The sequence below is a fragment of the Mauremys mutica genome, chromosome 2 (genome assembly GCF_020497125.1).
Source record: "Mauremys mutica isolate MM-2020 ecotype Southern chromosome 2, ASM2049712v1, whole genome shotgun sequence".
NCBI classification, from domain to species: domain Eukaryota; kingdom Metazoa; phylum Chordata; order Testudines; family Geoemydidae; genus Mauremys; species Mauremys mutica.
Window position 1 is genome coordinate 293,719,820 of NC_059073.1, and position 18,103 is coordinate 293,737,922.

Consider the following 18,103-nt stretch of genomic DNA (forward strand, 5'->3'; position numbering starts at 1 on the left):
CACTGAAATCTTTAACCTGGTGCTTTTCCATTTAGGAGGGGTGGGAACCCAGAGAGAGACAAAGGATTCCCGTCTTGTCAAAGATCTAAAAGGGGGTGGAAAAGAACAAAGGGGGGTTCCAGTCATGTGGAATCCTAAGATGCCTGTTGGCACTAACAAGTTCTGTACCAGGGGAAAGGATTGGTCCCAGACTATGAAGGAGTCTAGTCTGTGAAAGAAGCTTATTGGAACATCTCTGAGGGTGAGATTTCATCTGTAATCAATTTCTTAATGTATTAGGCTTAGACCTGCGTCTTTTGTTTTATTTTGCTTGGTAACTTACTTATTCTGTCTGTTATTACTTGAAACCACTGAAATCCTACATTTTATACTTAATAAAATGACTTTTGTTTATTAATTAACCCAGAGTGATTAATACCTGGGGGAACAAACAGCTGTGCATATCTCTGTGTTATGGGGGGGACAGTTTATGAGTTTATCTTGTATAAGCTTTATACAGAGTAAAATGGATTTATTTGGGGTTTGGATCCCAGTGGGAGTTGGGTTTCTGGGTGCTGGAGACAGGAGTACTTGCTAAGCTATTTTCAGTTAAGTCTGCAGCTTTGGGTGTGGACCAGACCTGGGACTGTGTTTGCAGCTGGCTAGCGTGTCTGGCTCAACAAGGCAGGGTTCTGGAGTCCCAAACTGGCAGAGAAAACAGGCTCAGAGGTAATCTCAGCACATCAAGGAACAGTCCTAACAGGGTCTCTGTGACTGAACCCGTCACCGATGCTCCCTATATGTTTCCACATCACCATGCACTTTGGGCTCCCCTATTCCCTTGCCTAGAATAGCGGTCCAACATTTACTCTCATGTTGCTGCACTGGGGTCACCACGCTCCAGGTTGGTTGATGGGGGGGAGGTGGGGACTCTGGGTTGCAGGGTAACGAGCTGAAAGTGGGGAGAAGTCTGAGGGAGGCAGAAAGAGGCCACGGGCCTGCTGGAGGGATGAGCTGTCTATATTTGAGGGGAGCTTGGGAGAGGGGATAGGCAATCATGTTGGCGGGAGACAGATGGGTGGGGCTGGGTGAGAGCTGAAGGGACCTCCAGGGGTAGCCGGCTGGGTGTGACTGAGGGGAGCTCTGGTGGGGCCTGAGTGTGACATGGGGAATGCCGGAGAGGGAAGGCTGGGTGTGACTAAGGGGAGGGGGGATCTTGTCGGCAGGAGACCGATGGGTGGGGCTGGGCAAGAGCTGAAGGGTGCTCCAGGGGCAGCCGGCTGGGTGTGCCTGAGGGGAGCTCTGGTGGGGCTTGGGTGGGCTGGGTGCAAATGAGGGGAGCTCTGGGGAGAGTGGGAAGGGGAGTGGGTTGGATATGACTGAGGGGAGCTCTGGGGAGAGAGGGGGGGCAGGCTGGGTATGACTGAGGGGAGCTCTGGGGCTGGGTGTGACTGAGGGGAGCTCTGGGGAGGGCGGGTGGGGCTGGATGTGACTGAGGGGAGCTCTTGGGGGCTAGGTGTGACGAGGGAAGCCCGGGGGGAGGGGGGGCTGGGTGTGACTGAGGGGAGCTTACGGGGGCTCGGTGTGACGAAGGGAGCCGGGGAGAGCAGGCTGGGTGTGACTGAGGGTAGCTCGGGGGGGGGCAGGCTGGGTGTGACTGAGGGGCCGTGTCTGGGGGGGGCGGGCGGTAGCAGGCTCTGGGAGGCGGGGTAGTGCCTACCTACCCACCCACTAACCGGGCAGTTTGGGGGTGGGGTGGGAGGACGGATTACAAGTCCCAGTTTTTCGCACCGCGGTTTTTGACCATAGGATCCCAGCCTGCACCCCCTCCCCGCTCTCTCCCTGTCAGGGCTCTTCAGCAAGGTCGACAGCCGTCTCCACCAATCAGAACCAGGTGTCCTGCCAGCTGCGGGCCAATGGGAATGCCCAGGTCGGAGCGGCCCACCACTGACGTTTGGAGAGGAGACTCCCGGGGGGGAAAGTGGAGGAATAAAGAGGCTGATTGGTTCTTCGGGGCCGTCGATCACCAGTCTGAGGACGGGCGCCGGAAGAGGTTGGCCAATCAGAGTGGAGGACGGAAGATGATGCCGTCCTGGTAGACTGAAGCTTGGAGCCGGCGTTCGCTGGCCCGGTTAGTGTGGCAGGGCGCGTGGCGCCGCCGTTACCCGTCCTAGCTGGCGTCGATTCTGATTGGTCGTTGTCCTCGCGGCCTATCATAACCTTTCCCTGCTCTCGTGGAGGGGGGGGTCGTTTCCCATTGGTGGGCAGTGGGCGGAGACCAGAGGCGTGCGCGAGGCGGGGCCGTTACCGGCTGCTGCGCGCGCTGAGGGAGGGGGTAGGGAGTGGGTCGGCGATGAAGGGAGGGACTGAGAGGGGGAAGATGGCTGCCCGGCAGTGGAGGTGAGAGACTCTCGTGGAGCCCCTCTGAGAGGGGCTGCCAGGGGGGAGAGGCGCCACTTCCCATGATGCCCCGGGGCGATGGAGGGGGCTTGCCCCCCTCAGGGTGCCCGGGGGCGATGGAGTGGGGATGCGCCCCAATAATTCTGTGTGGGCTGTTGCACTGGGGGTTGCCCACCCCCAGTGACGAGCTGCCAATTTTTTAACAACGGGTTCCCCCCTCCCTCCAAAATTTTAACAACGGGTTCCCTCCTTCCCCCCGCTCCGTGGGGGGGGGGTCGTGCCCCATCCAACCCCTCATGTTCCTTAACACACACACTCCGAGACCCCTGACCCATCCCCCCCTTCCCTGTCCCCTGACTGCCCCTTGCCGCCCCACCCAACCCCTCCTCTCATTCTCAATGGCCCCCCAGAAGCCCTACCCCATACAACTACCCCTTCTCTCTGTCCCTGAGTGCCCCCACCACCTCATCCAACCCTGCTCTTTCCTGACTGCTCCCCGGGACCCTTGCCCCCATTCAATCCCCCTGGTCCCTGCCCTCTGACTGCCCTGACCCCTATCCACCCCCCACAAACCCACCCCCTCCCTGCCCCCTTACCACACTGCCTGGGGACCGGGTCCACTCTGCCAGGACCACGACCGGCGCCGCTCGGCCCGACTCCCCGGGCCGGCGCTGGGCTGGAGGGAGCCGCGGTCTGGGATCGGGAGCTGCTGAGCCAGCCGCACCTCCCCTCCCCCTCCGCGCCCCCGCTTACCTGCTGGCTGCCTCCATGCTGCGTGTTCAGGCTTCCCGCGAACATCTGATTCGCGGGAAGCAGGGGAGGGGGAGGAGAAGGGGGCGGAGCAGGAGAGGACTGGGCGGGAACTTTTGTTAAATTTAGCAGCCCTTAACAAGCGGTTCTAAAATGGCTGTTAAATTTAACAACGGGTTCCTGCGAACCCGTGCGAACCCGCTGCAGCTCACCCCTGCCCACCCCCCAGGATAGAGTGGGGCTGTCTGCTCCCCGACCCGTAATGCACCGGGGCAGTGGATTGTACATTCCCCACAATGCACTGGGGTGCGGAGTGGGGCTGCTTGCCCACTCCCCCCACCCCCACAATGCATCGGGGCAGTGAGCCAGGGGCTGCCTGCCCCTCATAGCGTGCTGGGCTGATTGATCAGGGCTGCCCAGGCATGATGAGCCAGAGTGGAGGGTTCACTATGCCCCTTCTCCCCCCATTGATGTGCTGGGGTGGTGGAGCAGGGCTACCTGCATTTCCCCCGTGATGGGGGATGGTGCTTCTCCTTGACAGAATACACTGGTGGTGGTGGTGGTGTGCTGCTTGTGTGGCCAGAGGGTCAGGAACTTCAGACGCTTTCAGATATGTGGAAATGGTCAAGAGACTTATTCCAGGGAGAGGACAAGCCCCAGAACTGGTTCTGGGATATCCGGGGTTAAATTGGTTTGTACAATGCATCCCCAACATTCTCCCTTCTAGAGTCCCTTCTCTTGACATTTCCTTTTCCTTCACACATGCCTCCGTCCCAATTTAAAATGTAGGTACATATCTGATTTGTTGCCTACAGTCCTCTAAGCATCAGCATATACTTGAGTTCTTGCACTCCAACATGTTTCTTCTATGAGTTCCTTCCTGCCATTGGACATTCCATATGTCGATCCTCTGAGACTTGTTTCTGCTTCAGTGTGCAACCAAAGTCGTCTCCTCTTCCTGACAAGTATAAAGCTGACATTTCCTCATGTACAATGTCCAAAAGGAGCGATTCATATCACCTTTCTGTTGCTGCCTTCTGTGTAACCCTAATGTTATAAATATTCCTTTGCTCCCGAATATGGCAAAATTCTTAGTAAATATCCTGATTGATAGGGCGTACTTGTGTGTATGCATAATGTAGGGGTGTTTAATATATGGGAGATGTGCATGGTAATGTTAAATTATGTTATTTTAAAAGGAACATTTTAGTTTGGGTGTTGTAAATAGGTAGTTGGAGTTGTGGAAACTGTATACCAGTATATGATTTAAGGAAGAGCGGTATATAATTTAAGAAGCGGGAGCCTGACTTTTCCTTGTATTTTACAGATGTCAACCATGCTGAGGTCTGCGTGTGTCCTATATTGAAGTCTGGCTCCACGACTACATTTTGCTTCACTGTGAACTTAATCTTTTCCTGTATTTTACAACACTCTACGTTGTAGAGGTGCATATATCTACTGCTCTTAATATTAAAGCAATAGTTGATTATAAACCCTTCAAACTGACCTCTTGGCATCTTATTACTGTTTTAGATTTGCTTCTACTGCTCATTTTACAATGGTTTATTGCTCAGCTTTGAACTGTCAAAATGCTACGAGTGGGGTATATAAGAACAGTACAGTTACTTTCTATGGCTTTCCCTTACATAATAAACCTCTCTTGAAGGAATGGATTCACAACATGGGTCGGGAAATGGGAACTCCATCAAAACATCAGCGACTATGTTCTAAACATTTTGAGGACAGTTCTTTTGAAATTGATCCTCTAAAAATTAGGAAAAACCGGCGCCTACTGAAAGAAGCAGTTCCCAAAAAATTCATTTTGGGTGAAGACGGAAACTGGCTTGTTGGAACACCTCAAAGTTTCTGTGGTGGAATAAGTAATAAAACTCGAAAACGAATCCGGAATCCTGAACATTTGAAGGTAATTTAAATATTTTATATTCTATTTGTTTCTCTTAAATTAAGAGCGCATAATAAGAGAATACTTGGATGGGAATTCTCCAAGGGAACACCTAGGTGCTGCCAGAAATAAAAATATAAATTATTCAGTAGGTTGCACTTTTTCCTTTGAGTTGCTACTTAACATTGTGCACCATGGAGTTAGGAGGCACATGGATGCTGACACTTGTGAATACAGAAAATATCCTGGTACTTTTCTCTTGATCCTGTTTCAGCTTGTGCAATTACATTCTGCCCAAGTAAAAATTTCCATCTGGCATTTCAGTTGGATACTGTACTCTTCTTTACTTCCTGCTCTAAAATGGATCCTGATCTTGCAAACCTGTACTTGTATGAGTGAGTAATCCTTACTCGTATGAATAATCTCATTTGATTTGGGATGACTTGTTTGTAGTATAGAGTTTATACTGTGTATGTTTGTTGGGTGTAGTATTGTTGTAGCCAGGATGTTAGAGAGATAAGAATGGGAAATTATATCTTTTATTGGACTAATTTATGATGGTGAAAGAGGCAAGCTTTTGAGCTACACAGACCTTTTCTTCAGATCTGGGCAGACCTTACTGGGGTCTGTTAAACAGTGTCTTAGGCCTGGTCTACACTGGGGGGGATTGATCTAAGTCGATGTACTTAGATCTACTTACTGCGGTGTCTTCACTGTGGTAAGTTGACTGCTGACACTCCCCCGTCGACTCCAGTACTCCACTGGAGCGAAAGGCACAGAGCGCTCAGCGGTCGATTTATTGCATCTAGTGAAGATGCGATAAATCGACCCCTGCTGGATTGAACGCTCTGGAGGGAAGTGTAGACATGCCCTAAGTTTTGATTCAATTCAGTATCTTGTACATCAGTTTTGGATGGTGATCCTGTTTTGGACCAGATATTACAAACTATCACCTGAGTAGTGCTTAGTCATGGAATAGTTTCCTAATGTAAAAGTGAATACACATATGACTACAGATTTGTAGATTGTACAATTGTGATAACATTTGTGAAACACTTAGATGCCTTTCATTCAAATGGGTAATACATAAAGGCAGAGTGTTCGCTCCTAATATTACCTAATGGATACAGGCCACGTGGGAACAATAATACTGATCGGGCAAGTATTGATACAACTTTACATGTAGTTTGTGTCCTTTAATATTAAAATTAATTGGGCGGGGAGCTACAAGCTAGATGTGAAATTGGCAGTCTTGGATATATTTGCACTAGCTTTTCATTGATGTTTTATTTTCTAAATTTTATGTTTATAATTGTAGGAGCAAAAATACTGGTAAACATCTCCTCAGAGATTGTTTAATCTGTGTGGAGGTTGTGGGCATTACACAAGATTCAAGGCCAAAAGAAGCATTTCCTATCTGGGAAATGGAAGAGGAAGTGAATTTAAGAAACCGCAGCTATAATACTGCACTCAGCTCTGGTCACCTCAAATCAGAAAGATCTAGATGAGTTGGAAGGAATTGAAAAAGGAGTAACAAAATAGATTAAAGGGTTGGAGGGTTTGATTTATAAGGAAAGATTTATTAAAAAAATTTTTTTTAAATATGTATTGGTGAAGGAGTGATACAGCAGTCTGCCAGTATTTGGAAGGTATAAATGCTAAAGAGGGAGAGGAATTATTCAGTGTGGTGCAAGGGAGTATAGCTAGAAATAAAGAATTGTAAATGAGCAATGGAAGATTTAAGTTGATTATCAGGAAAAAGAAGTCCTGGCAGTGAGATCTATTAAAATGTGTAGTTACCTCATAGCTTGAATCATTTAAAATATATTGGACAAAGAAAGCACTGAAGAATGTGCTGAAGAGAACAACTGCACTGAGTTTTAGAGATTGGCCAAGATGACTTTATAGTCTTTACTTCTGCCTTTTGATTCTGTTGCTTGGGAAGTCATGATTTCAGTGAAGAGCTAAGGAATACCACCTTGAAATGATTATACTGACTTTGGGAGAGACATAGACATAGCAGTATAAATATCTAATTCCCCTTTGTAAAGGAGATATACAGTAGCATGAGTGCCATCAGAAACATCCGGCAAATGACTGCTCATTTAAGGCCCTTGTCAGGATGTAATAAAAGATACTAAGTATGCAATATTTTTTATTTCAGGTCCCAGGGACATTTGATAATGTTGCAGCTCCTGAAGGGAAGAATTTAGAAGAGTGGCAAAAGGAGCTTTACAAAAAAGTGATAAAAGACAATTATGAATCTTTAATCTCACTGGGTAAAGGTCAGTTTTCACTCATTCTCTGGAAGTTGTGAAATATGTACAGTTCTTGGGAAAGTGTGGGATCATTGTCCAGGATGGGTTGTAGATCCCTGATGATGCGTTGTAGGGGTTTTAGCTGGGGACTGTATGTGATGGCCAGTGGAGTCCTGTTGGTTTCTTTCTTGGGTTTGTCTTCCAGTAGGAGGCTTCTGGGTACACATCTGGCTCTGTTGATCTGTTTCCTTATTTCCTCGTGTGGGTACTGTAGTCTTGAGAATGCTTGGTGGAGATTTTCTAGGTGTTGGTCTCTGTCTGCGGGCTTAGAGCAGATACGGTTGTACCTCAGTGCTTGGCTGTAGACAATGGATCTTGTGGTGTGTCCGGGATGGAAGCTGGAGGCATGAAGGTAGGCATAGCAGTCGGTAGGTTTTCGGTATAGGGTGGTGTTGATGTGACCATCACTTATTTGCACCGTGGTGTCTAGGAAGTGGACCTCCCGTGTAGATTGGTCCAGGCTGAGGTTGATGGAGGGGTGGAAGCTGTTGAAATCATGGTGGAATTTTTCCAGAGTCTCCTTCCCATGGGTCCAGATGATGAAGATGTCATCGATGTAGCGTAGGTAGAGAAGGGGTGTGAGTGGATGGGAGCTGAGGAAGCGTTGTTCCAGGTCGGCCATAAAAATATTGGCATATTGTGGGGCCATACGGGTGCCCATAGCGGTGCCACTGATCTGGAGATATATATTGTCAGCAAATTTGAAATAGTTGTGTGTGAGGATAAAGCCACAGAGCTCAGCAACCAGTTGTGCTGTGCCATCATCAGGGATACTGTTCCTGACAGCTTGTATTCCATCAGCATGTGGGATGTTGGTGTAGAGACCCTCTACATCCATGGTGGCTAGGATGGTGTTTTCTGGAAGGTCACCAATGCATTGTAGTTTCCTCAGGAAATCAGTGGTGTCACGGAGATAGCTGGGAGTGCTGGTAGCATAGGGTCTGAGTAGAGAATCTACATATCCAGACAGTCCTTCAGTGAGAGTTCCAATGCCCGAGATGATGGGGCGTCCAGGATTTCCGGGTTTGTGGATCTTGGGTAGTAGATAGAATAACCCTGGTCGGGGCTCTAAGGGTATGTCGATTAGTTCTGGTGTTAGTGTAGGGAGTGTCCTGCACTTCCACCAATGTAATATATGCCATCATATGCCAGCAATGCCCCTCTGCTATGTACATCGGCCAAACTGGACAGTCTCTAAGGAAAAGGATAAATGGACACAAATCAGACATTAGGAATGGCAATATACAAAAACCTGTAGGAGAACACTTCAACCTCCCTGGCCACACAATAGCAGATCTTAAGGTGGCCATCCTACAGCAAAAAAACGTTTAGGACCAGACTTCAAAGAGAAACTGCTGAGCTCCAGTTCATCTGCAAATTTGACACCATCAGCTCAGGACTAAACAAAGACTGTGAATGGCTTGCCAATTACAGAACCAGTTTCTCCTCCCTTGGTTTTCACACTTCAACTGCTAGAACAGGGCCTCATCCTCCCTGATTGATCTAACCTCGTTATCTCTAGCTTGCTTCTTGCTTGCTTATATATACCTGCCCCAGGAAATTTCCACCACTTGCATCCGAAGAAGTGGGTATTCACCCACGAAAGCTCATGCTGCAAAACGTCTGTTAGTCTATAAGGTGCCACAGGATTCAGTTCTTGGGCTGGCTCTGGTCTGTTTTCTCAAATCCTTTGGGTACGTCTACACTACCCGCCAAATCGGCAGGTAGTGATTGATCTATCGCATCTAGTGTAGATGCAATAAAATCGATCCCCGATTGCTCTGCCGTTGACTCCGGAACTCCACCGCGGCGAGAGGTGGAAGTGAAGTTGACGGGGGAGTGGCAGTGGTCGACTCGCTGCTGTCCTCATGGCCAGGTAAATTGACCTAAGATACGCCGACTTCAGCTATGCTACTTGCATATCTTAGGTCAACACCCCACCCCCCCGTGTAGACCTAACCTTTGATTGCTGATGAACCAGTTCTTAGATGCTCCAAAACCTTTGATAGAAGATCAACTCCATACGTCCTTTTCTGTAAAAGAAGATTGATAGACACAGTCATGTTTCTAATACATCTATATTCACCGCTTTCCTGCTGTGAATAATGCTTATACACTATTTAGTTGTGTATGGTGAAGCCACATGCACAGATGCTATTTTCCATGTGTGATGTGGATGAAACACTCCTTCAGTAAAGGATATTTCAAGAATAAAGTATTTAAGTAATTTGTGATTATATCCTTTCTAATCCATATGCCAACTCTAAAACAAGAAAAAATGGCAATGGGAAAGATTAGGTGTGTGTTCTCTTTCTCTTGAAGGGGATCTGGACTTTCAGCTGACTTATTAACTGCCAAGTGGTTTAGTACATGTGATGTGATTGGGATTCTCCCTGAATTTCCTGAAGGGAGCAAAACTGATTTCCTGGCAAACATTCTGCCTGTCTGCAGGATCTTTATTAAAGTAATCTGCAAATCCTTTCTGATCTTTTCTAGGATTACTTATATTTTAGCATGTATTTTTTTTAGTTCTAAGATATTTTTTTTAATTGCCCCCCCCCCCTTAAAGTTTGCGTTTTGGGCACACACTTTCATTCTCGGCAGTTTTTGCTTAATTGTAGGTGAAAGAATTACATCACAAACCCCATGGACCTTTTAATCATGAAGTTGTAGTGTGAGCTGCTCCTAGTCTGATTCCCTTCCTCTCCTCCCTTCCCCTCCCCACCCCACCTCACCTCACCTCCCAGTACCTGGTCTGTATACAGTTTTTATACTGACTTAATTGCTGGGGGGGGGTATCAAAGTAGTTAAATTGGTACAACCCCATGTGGTGCTGTTTCAGAAAATTAGGAACACATGCGGGGAAAAAAACAATAGCCTCCTATGAAAATTTTGGTTTAAGTGACTTGCTCAGCATCACACAGGAACTCTGCTGCAGAGGCAGGGATAGAATCCAGTTCTCCAGGGCACTATTCAGTGGCATTAATCATGAGGCCACCCTTTCTCTTCCTGCAATTCCCTGCCTCATTCGCTGCATGCCTTCCAGCTTCTGCAACAAATGAAGCAGGGGTCCTACGGACAACAACCTCTTTCACAACACAACCCTGATCTATTGTCAAAGTACAATCCGTCTTTTACAAGGACTGGGGAAGGAGTTGTGTGAAAACATAGTATAGCATCACATAATTAAAGACTATCATAATGCATAAGCACAAAGGGGCTGAATTAAGGTTATAGGTGTCCTTCATTCATGCTTGACTTTGTAACCTTCATGGTCTTTTAATGTTTTTTGGATGTAATTTCTTAAGTGTTCTTTTTTTTTTTCCTTTATTTTATCCTGAAGAACCATATTGTCCCTCCCACATGGGTCATCAGCAGAATTAGTATCTTTAGATCCATACAGACCTCTACCACTTGAGGTAATAGAGTAAGTGGAAGGAGTAGAAGGTTTTTATCATTTGTGAGGATGTGGCACTAGAGGGGGATGGTACACACTTAGGCAGTGGGTTTCACAGGTATTTGCTAGACGGCAAAGGAATATTAAATGGACTGAATGACATGTTCTTTGGAGAGTGTTTTCTAGTATAGAGCCTTCTACCCCTGTGCTCCCAGCCTCCTGTCTGCTCTTATCCCCTGGCAGACTCTTGTCCCTTCTCCTACCCTCCAGTGTCTTCTGTCCCATTCCCCTGCCCAGCTCTGCATCTCTTTTCTCCTCACCTCTCTGCCTTTGAATCAGCCGGCTTCATCCTTCTCCATGCTACCTAGGTGTCAGCAGCAGGAGCATTGAAAGCATAGGTGAGAGAGTCTCCCTGCTCTTGGTTTTAGTGTCTGATGTTAGTGTCCCCCAGCAGGTAGGAAGAGCAATTGCAGGGAAAGTCCTGTTCAGCCCATGCATCCCTGGGATAGAGCATGCTCAGTTGCTCTGTAGGGATGGTGCAGTGCCATCTGTCAGTACTTAGGAGTTGTGTGGGGATGGGGAGGAAAATGCTATTTGCAGCTGCAAGGTGTGCAAATAGCAGTGATATCAGCAAGGGGCGGAGTTTAAATTCCAGTCCCTTGGGTTTTCCTGGGGTGGTCAATGCCACAGACATTCATGAAAACAAGGATTTTGACAAAAAATAAATAAGTAGACCAAAAGTCTCATAAGCTGGAAAAGGTGAACAGACTCAAAAATGGTCACCTTTAACACTGTTACCTCTGCTCAGTTTACCTACTACCACAGCAATGTAACGTGACATTCTTTGAAGATTAAAAAATAATCAGTGAATATTAAGAAGATATTACGGGAATTTTTTTTAATTCTTTGTCCAAACTATTCAGCCTCCAAATATGATATTCAGTCACGAGAAGAGCTACGTGTCAAGGCTCAGTGGGGCTTGGAGGAAAGAGAAACGTCTATGAATCCTAGCATAGGTGAGTAGTGGATTAAGACATCTCAGAAGAGTAAATGACTTAAAGCTGGCAAGAGAAACCAGCATGATGAACTCATATAGTTTTGTCTTTTCTCATGTATTGCTATTTTATAACAAGATCTTCTCATAAGTTCATTATAGATATGGGAACCAGTGAACTTTCTGGTCTAAGGCAGTATCTCTCCTTTCATCCCTCCAATTTCTGAGTGTATAGATGAAATGTTGTGTTGTTACTAGTATTTTTTTTAATATTATAAATCACATACTGATAAATGTACATAACCCTTTTTAAACATGGTATGACACATGCCCTACCTTGCAGAACATGTAGTCTAAGATGAAACATCTCTTTTGGTACTTATATGGCCACCATTACTATCATAGTGGTTGAGTGACATGGAAAAATAATTTAGGAAGAGTGGTGGTGGTGGTGAAGAATTATTAGTAAGGAGCAAGAGGTAGGGAGAATTCCATGAGGTGTTTTAACAAAAGGTCTGAAGGAGGCAAGAAAGGGTGCTTGGCGAAGAAGAGGGATGATGTTCCAAATGTAGGGGCACTCTAAGGAGCAAAGCTAAGAATCGGAGAAGGGAGCAGTAAGGTGAGAGAACAGGGAGGAGAATGGGAAATATAGAGGGAGTAGGGGGAAAATGAGAGCAGAGATGTTGGAGACAGGATGATATATGCCTAGAAGGAAAGGACATATTTATATTTAATGCAATAAAAAAGAGGGAGCAAGTGAAGGGGTCAGGGAGTTAGGTGATTGAGTTTGAGTGACAGGGAGAAAGATGACACTAGCAGCAGCTTTTTGTGTGGAGTAGAGTGGAAGGGGTTAGAATCCAGGTAGCCACAGAGAAGGTTACAAGAAGTGAGATGACAAGGGTTTTGTCAGTAGCAATAGAGAGGCACAGGTGGATTTTGAGGGTATTAAAGTTGTAGAATCATCATTACTGGTGATATTCATGGCTTCTACTAGGGATGGTTTACAAAGTCAAATCTGTCTTGTTAAAATGAAGGGAGATAGATTAGATGACATAATGTGGAATTCTTTCAGTCTAAATTATTTAAACTTCTGGAATTGGCAGCTTATGAGAGGTATTTTATATGCAAAAGTTTGAGTGACATACATTATTTACTGGTCCAATAAGTTATCACTTTTCTATTTTTTTGTTTCCCTCAAGGAGCAATATGACCTACAAGCATTTTGTGCATTATGGATCAGGAATGTTTTATTCTTAGGAGATTTCCTTTTCCCAAGCAGATGAAATGAATGATTGGATTCTTTTTATTCCAGTGGATGATGGGATTGTGATCAAAACTGAAGTGCAGGATAATGAGGAAGCTCCAGAAAATATGGAACTGCATGGATCATTTTCAGGAAGATCAGAAGACCTGGTTTTCCAAACTCCTGACAAGGGAATAATTTGTGAGAGTCATTGGAGCACAGAAACAGAGCCGAGTAATCTTCCTGGAAGCAGAATGGGTAACTCTACTCTTGGGAAAGAAGATTCCAATAAATTCAAAGGTATTCTTTTCTACCAGGAGACACCCACAGGAGAGAGACTATACCTATGTACAGAATGTAAGAAAACCTTTAAGTTGAAGATAGGTCTTTTAAAACACAAGCGAATTCATGCAAAAAAGAATCCAGTATCTTCGTACATATGTACAGACTGTGGAAAAAGCTTTGGTCGCCATGCAGATCTTATTAGACACCAGAGAACTCACACAGGAGAGAGACCCTATAAATGTACAGAATGCGAGAAAAGCTTTACTGAGAAACCGAGACTTACTAATCACTTACGAACTCACAACATCTGCCTGTAACCACTGTGGCAAAAGCTTTATGGGAACTGATTTTCCACTCAGTCATCAACAAATCCATCTGAGAATATGGACCATACACATGTACCAACTGTAGGAAAAGCTGTTGTGTAAGAAGACATTTTATAACGCTGAATTGAACTCAAGCATGAGACGGACCTGTCATTGTAGCTCATCTGTTTAAGCCTTGAGAAGCAACTGAATTTATTAGCTATCAAAATGATTCATGCAAGGGGGGAGAACGGACATATAAAAGTGTACTGACGATACCAAAAATGTCATTTAAAAAAAAATTCTAAAACACCAACTAACCTATACTAGAGAGAGACTGTATCATTGCAGAAAACATGGGAGAAGTTTGACATGAGGAACCTTTGACCACATCACCAGAGAATTTACGGAACAGAGCAGGATAATTTTAGATAGAAATTAGAGCTTCAAAGAGCCTTAGATCAGTTTAAGAGATTTGGCTTCTTGATGTTAAAAATAGGAAATAAATGGTAAAGTCCATTAAGCGCAGTCAAATGACAGTGGTGCCAGTAGTGAAAGCACCAACGCATGTTAGTAGGCCAAAGACAAAATGTAGTTCAAACTTCCACAATTTAGAGTAATTTGCAGCACATGAGATGCAGGCTTCATTTTTGAGCTCCTGGAAGAGAAAACAGAAATGGATAATGTTCTCCTTTCTGTCACTTCTGTGCAACATGAATGACGGGAGGCAAAATTTATGTAGGATTATTCTTCTCTCTAAACCAAAAGCAGCACTGGCTCCAATTTCAGAGGAAGCATCAGCAGATGGAGATAGGGGGAAAAAACAGTGGAGTTATCTGCTTAAAAACATAATCAAACACAGGTCAGAAAATCTTACCAAACCTGTGCATTTTGTGAAACGCATTGCTTAAAGGTGGCCTGCAAAGAATTAAAAAACACCTGTTTTTGTGCCCTTTTTGTTTTTAAACCTTATGATGTGGACTTTCTTGCCTGGGGCGGGGGGGGGGGCGTTGTTGCTGGGGGCAGGGAAGGGGGTGTTAAAATAAATCCTCCAAATTCTTTAGGGTGTTGATTTTACCATTGCCCAATTGTGCTGACATATGAGCAGTTAGGGAGAACTAAAGAGTGGGGGAAAGAGTAAAATTTTGTGTTGTATGATCTGCTGTTAAGTGAAGAGTGCTACACTGTATAGTATACATAATAACATTTGTTTTCAATGAATGATGCCTGGTAACTAGGGTAGTGAGGTGCCCGGTTTTCGACTAGAAAATCCAATCAAAAAGGGGACTTGACAGTGTCCAGTCTGATCTACTGACTGGACAACCAAAGTCCCGTCACTGAGGGTGGGGAGGCGCCTGGTCACTAATCTGTGCCAGCTCCTACTTAGCTGGGGCCTCCTCCTACCTGCGTTGGGCGGCTGCAGCTCCCAGCCCTGGCTTTGCAGGCGTGTCCCTCCTGACCAGGGCCGAGGGGCAGAAAGGGGAAAAGCAGCAAGTGACTGGGGAGGAGGGAAGAGAAGCGAATGGGGGTGGGGCCTTGGGGGGAAAAGATGGGGCGGGGTGGGGTCTGGGGAGCAGGGGTGGGCTCAGGGGACTAGGGCAGGGTTGTTCCAGCTGGAGTGTCCGATTTTTAATTACAAAGTTGGCAACCCTACTGGTAACTGAACTAATGGGGAGGTTTGCCAAGATTTTTATTATTCTAATTGCACTAACTTAGTCTTATTTTTCCTCTATTACTGGTAAATGTTTGTATTATTACCTAGCAGGTAAGCAGTTAAAATAATGAATTTTGCAAGATGCACATTGAATAGAGCAAAAGGTGGTCCATGGACTGCTTGGTGGTGGGTATGCAGAGAGCTGTCTGCTCTCATGTTGCTGACTTCTCCTTACAACTGCTAAATCACATGACAGACAACTAAACCTACATTAAATATTTTCCAGTTATTCCTTTCCCATGTAAGCAGTTGCTGTAGAATGATATGCGCTTCTAAATAGGGGTTCTCTGCAATCACGACTGAGTGGGCATTTGATCCCCTAAATGATCTCTGCATTAAAATGTGATTCAACCCATGAAATGGTTCAAGAACCCCCGAAATAGAGGGCTGAATCTGGCACACTAGTTACACTCCTGCAATTGGTGGCTTAGGTGCAACTGAGGACAGAATCTGGTCAAACAATTCTATGTAGAATGTTTTCCTCTCTTGCATAACAAGTACAAGGGCAAAAGTAGTTCCCACCCTTGGGAAGGATCCATGTGGTAGCAATAGCTCAGTTACAGAGGTCTTACTGAGCAAATATTGATGATAGGTAGAAGATAAATGCACAACATCCAACAACACAAGTAAACAATAGCTACCGAGGATCCAAAAGTTTTATCAACTTGTGGAGCATGAGCCTCATGTTCCACAAGTGCTATGCAGAATAATAGTAGGACCTAGCATTTCTAGATAGGCTTGGCAGAATTTGATTTTTTTTAAATATAATTTTAGCAGATGATAGGAGTGTATTTTAAGCATTTGATTTTTTTTATTGATTTACACTTTCACACTGTTTCCTTGAAGCTGGAGACACTAGTTCCTCCTTAGACTGTGGACTTGGACTTGGTCCCTCTGGAAGCGATGTAGGTGATGAGGTTGTTTCCGTTGACTGTGAACCGCTCTCCTCTGGTGCACAAGGTGATATTTCAGGCTCTGGCTGAGCCTCTTGGGTAGAGTTGTCTGCTGCTTCTGCCAGTTCAGGCCCGTTGGCGCCCCCTGGCGGTGGAGTTGCAAGTGCTGGCGTTAGTGCTGGCGCTGGTTCTGCCCTGGTTGCTTTTCCAGTTCCGGTCCTGGGACTGGATGTACTATGGCTGCTGTAGTTGCTGGCATGGGATCCGGTTCCACCACCTTTGTCTGGGTGTCTGGTAACACAGACCGGGTCTTGGTGGATGGCTCAGGAACAGGGATGGGAGTGCCTGCTTGTTCGGCCTGGCTGCGGGTGACCACTCCCCCCCTCTTGGCCAGCTGCACATGGTTGGCCAAGTCTTCCCCCAGTAGCATGGGGATGGAATAATTGTTATAGACAGCAAAAGTCCACTTTCCTGACCAGTCCTTGTACTGGTCTCCAGGGATGCTGTACCCATGGCAGGTCCTTTTAAAATTTTTCAAGAAGGCCTTAATGTCCTCACCTGCCATGTAGGTGGGAAATTTCTTGGGATGGGGAACAGTGCCTTCTGGTGTTGGCCACACCCCTCTGCAGTCAGTGAATTTTATGTGTGGCTTGCTGGTGTTGCTTTTTGGTGCTGGTCACACCCCTTTGCAGTTAGGGAATTGGGTTGCTTGCTTCCCAATTCCTACCCTGTCTACTCGCGATTGAATGGAAAGAAACAAAAGCTTTTGATTTGCAAATGGTGTTTGCTTGTTTGCTGGCTTACAAGAAACTAGAAAATCTGGTTTGGTAACTTGCCTTTAGCAATTTTTAAGTACCTCACAGTAGGGGTCCTTCTAACAAAGCCTGTTAGAAAAACTTACACCTCTTCCCTAGCTGTTTTTAAGCTGACAGAAAGAAAAAAGAGAAAAAAGAAAAGAAGAAAAAAAAATTCCTTTCTAACACAGCCCGTTAGAAAACCTTATCTCCCTCAGCTAAACCCAGCTGAAAATCTGTTTCCAAAAAAAAAAAAAAATCTCCCCCTCCTGGCTTTCAAGAAGGTGGAAAAACCTGTTTTGCCACTGTCTTTTGCAAATTGCTAAGTACCCTCTCAGTATGGGGTCTCCTATAACAAAGCCTGGTTAGAAAAACTAATTCCCTCCAGCCAAACTGCTGAAACTGCTTCTAACCTTGAAAACTGCCTTTTCCTCAAGCTGCCTGTTCAAGCAACAAGAAAGAAAAACTGCTTCCAACAAAGCCTGCTGGAAAACTTAATTCCCTCCAGCCAACCTGGCTGAAACTGCTTCTAACAATACCAGTTAGAAAAGGAATACTTGTAAACTCCCTCTTCTCTCAGGTTGCTTTCCTGCTCTAGAAGAAGAGAATAGCTCCCTTCAGCGTAGCCCAGCTGAAAAAAACTCCTTCTAACAATGGGTTCGAAACTCCGCTGCCACCATGTCCTAGGGTCTCACCCCCACTTTGAGCTTGTGAGTTCAAAGATGGGGACCCGCAGGTATTCTCCCCCCACCCTAACCCTTAGGGTAGGTTTCCTTCTCGCTGCCCACCATGTCCTAGGGTCTCACCCCCAATTTGAGCTTGTGGGTTCAAAGATGGGGACCCGACTTGGTTTCCCTCTAAACTAAAATCCTAGTTTAGATCTAGTAAGCTGCCACCACTCAATCAGGAAATGTGGATTGAGACACAGTCCTTCCCCAAAATCCTAGGGGATTCCAAGAGCCCTAAATCCATGGAGTTCTTACACCCAGGAGAAATAAACCATTCCCCCTGCTTCCTCCCCCCTCCCTTTTCCTAGGAGAGATACCGGGATCTAACTACAGAGGGATACCTCCCCCTTCTCTTTCCCTGAGAATCCACCCAAGGAAAGACCAAACAAGTCCTTAATAG

The 18,103-nt window shown here is 45.9% G+C and overlaps 1 protein-coding gene across 11 annotated transcripts; it reads left to right on the forward strand.

The window, feature by feature from the left end:
- Nucleotides 1-1,879: 1,879 nt before the first annotated feature.
- LOC123363154 (zinc finger protein 777-like) lies at nucleotides 1,880-14,584 on the forward strand. 11 transcript variants are annotated; one of them, XR_006576712.1, is made up of 6 exons: nucleotides 1,881-2,110; nucleotides 4,457-4,574; nucleotides 4,906-5,053; nucleotides 7,197-7,317; nucleotides 11,671-11,763; nucleotides 13,054-14,582. XR_006576712.1 is itself a non-coding variant. In XM_045004038.1 (6 exons), the coding sequence occupies exons 3-6, from the start codon at nucleotides 4,688-4,690 to the stop codon at nucleotides 13,584-13,586; spliced, it is 1,113 nt and encodes a 370-aa protein (XP_044859973.1). In that variant the 5' UTR covers nucleotides 1,893-2,110; nucleotides 4,457-4,574; nucleotides 4,663-4,687; the 3' UTR covers nucleotides 13,587-14,581. The 11 variants fall into 11 exon arrangements, 8 of the variants coding, with proteins under 8 accessions (XP_044859973.1, XP_044859974.1, XP_044859969.1 ...); XM_045004038.1 differs by having other exon boundaries at nucleotides 1,893-2,110; nucleotides 4,663-5,053; nucleotides 13,054-14,581; XM_045004039.1 differs by having other exon boundaries at nucleotides 1,893-2,110; nucleotides 4,796-5,053; nucleotides 13,054-14,581.
- Nucleotides 14,585-18,103: the final 3,519 nt, after the last annotated feature.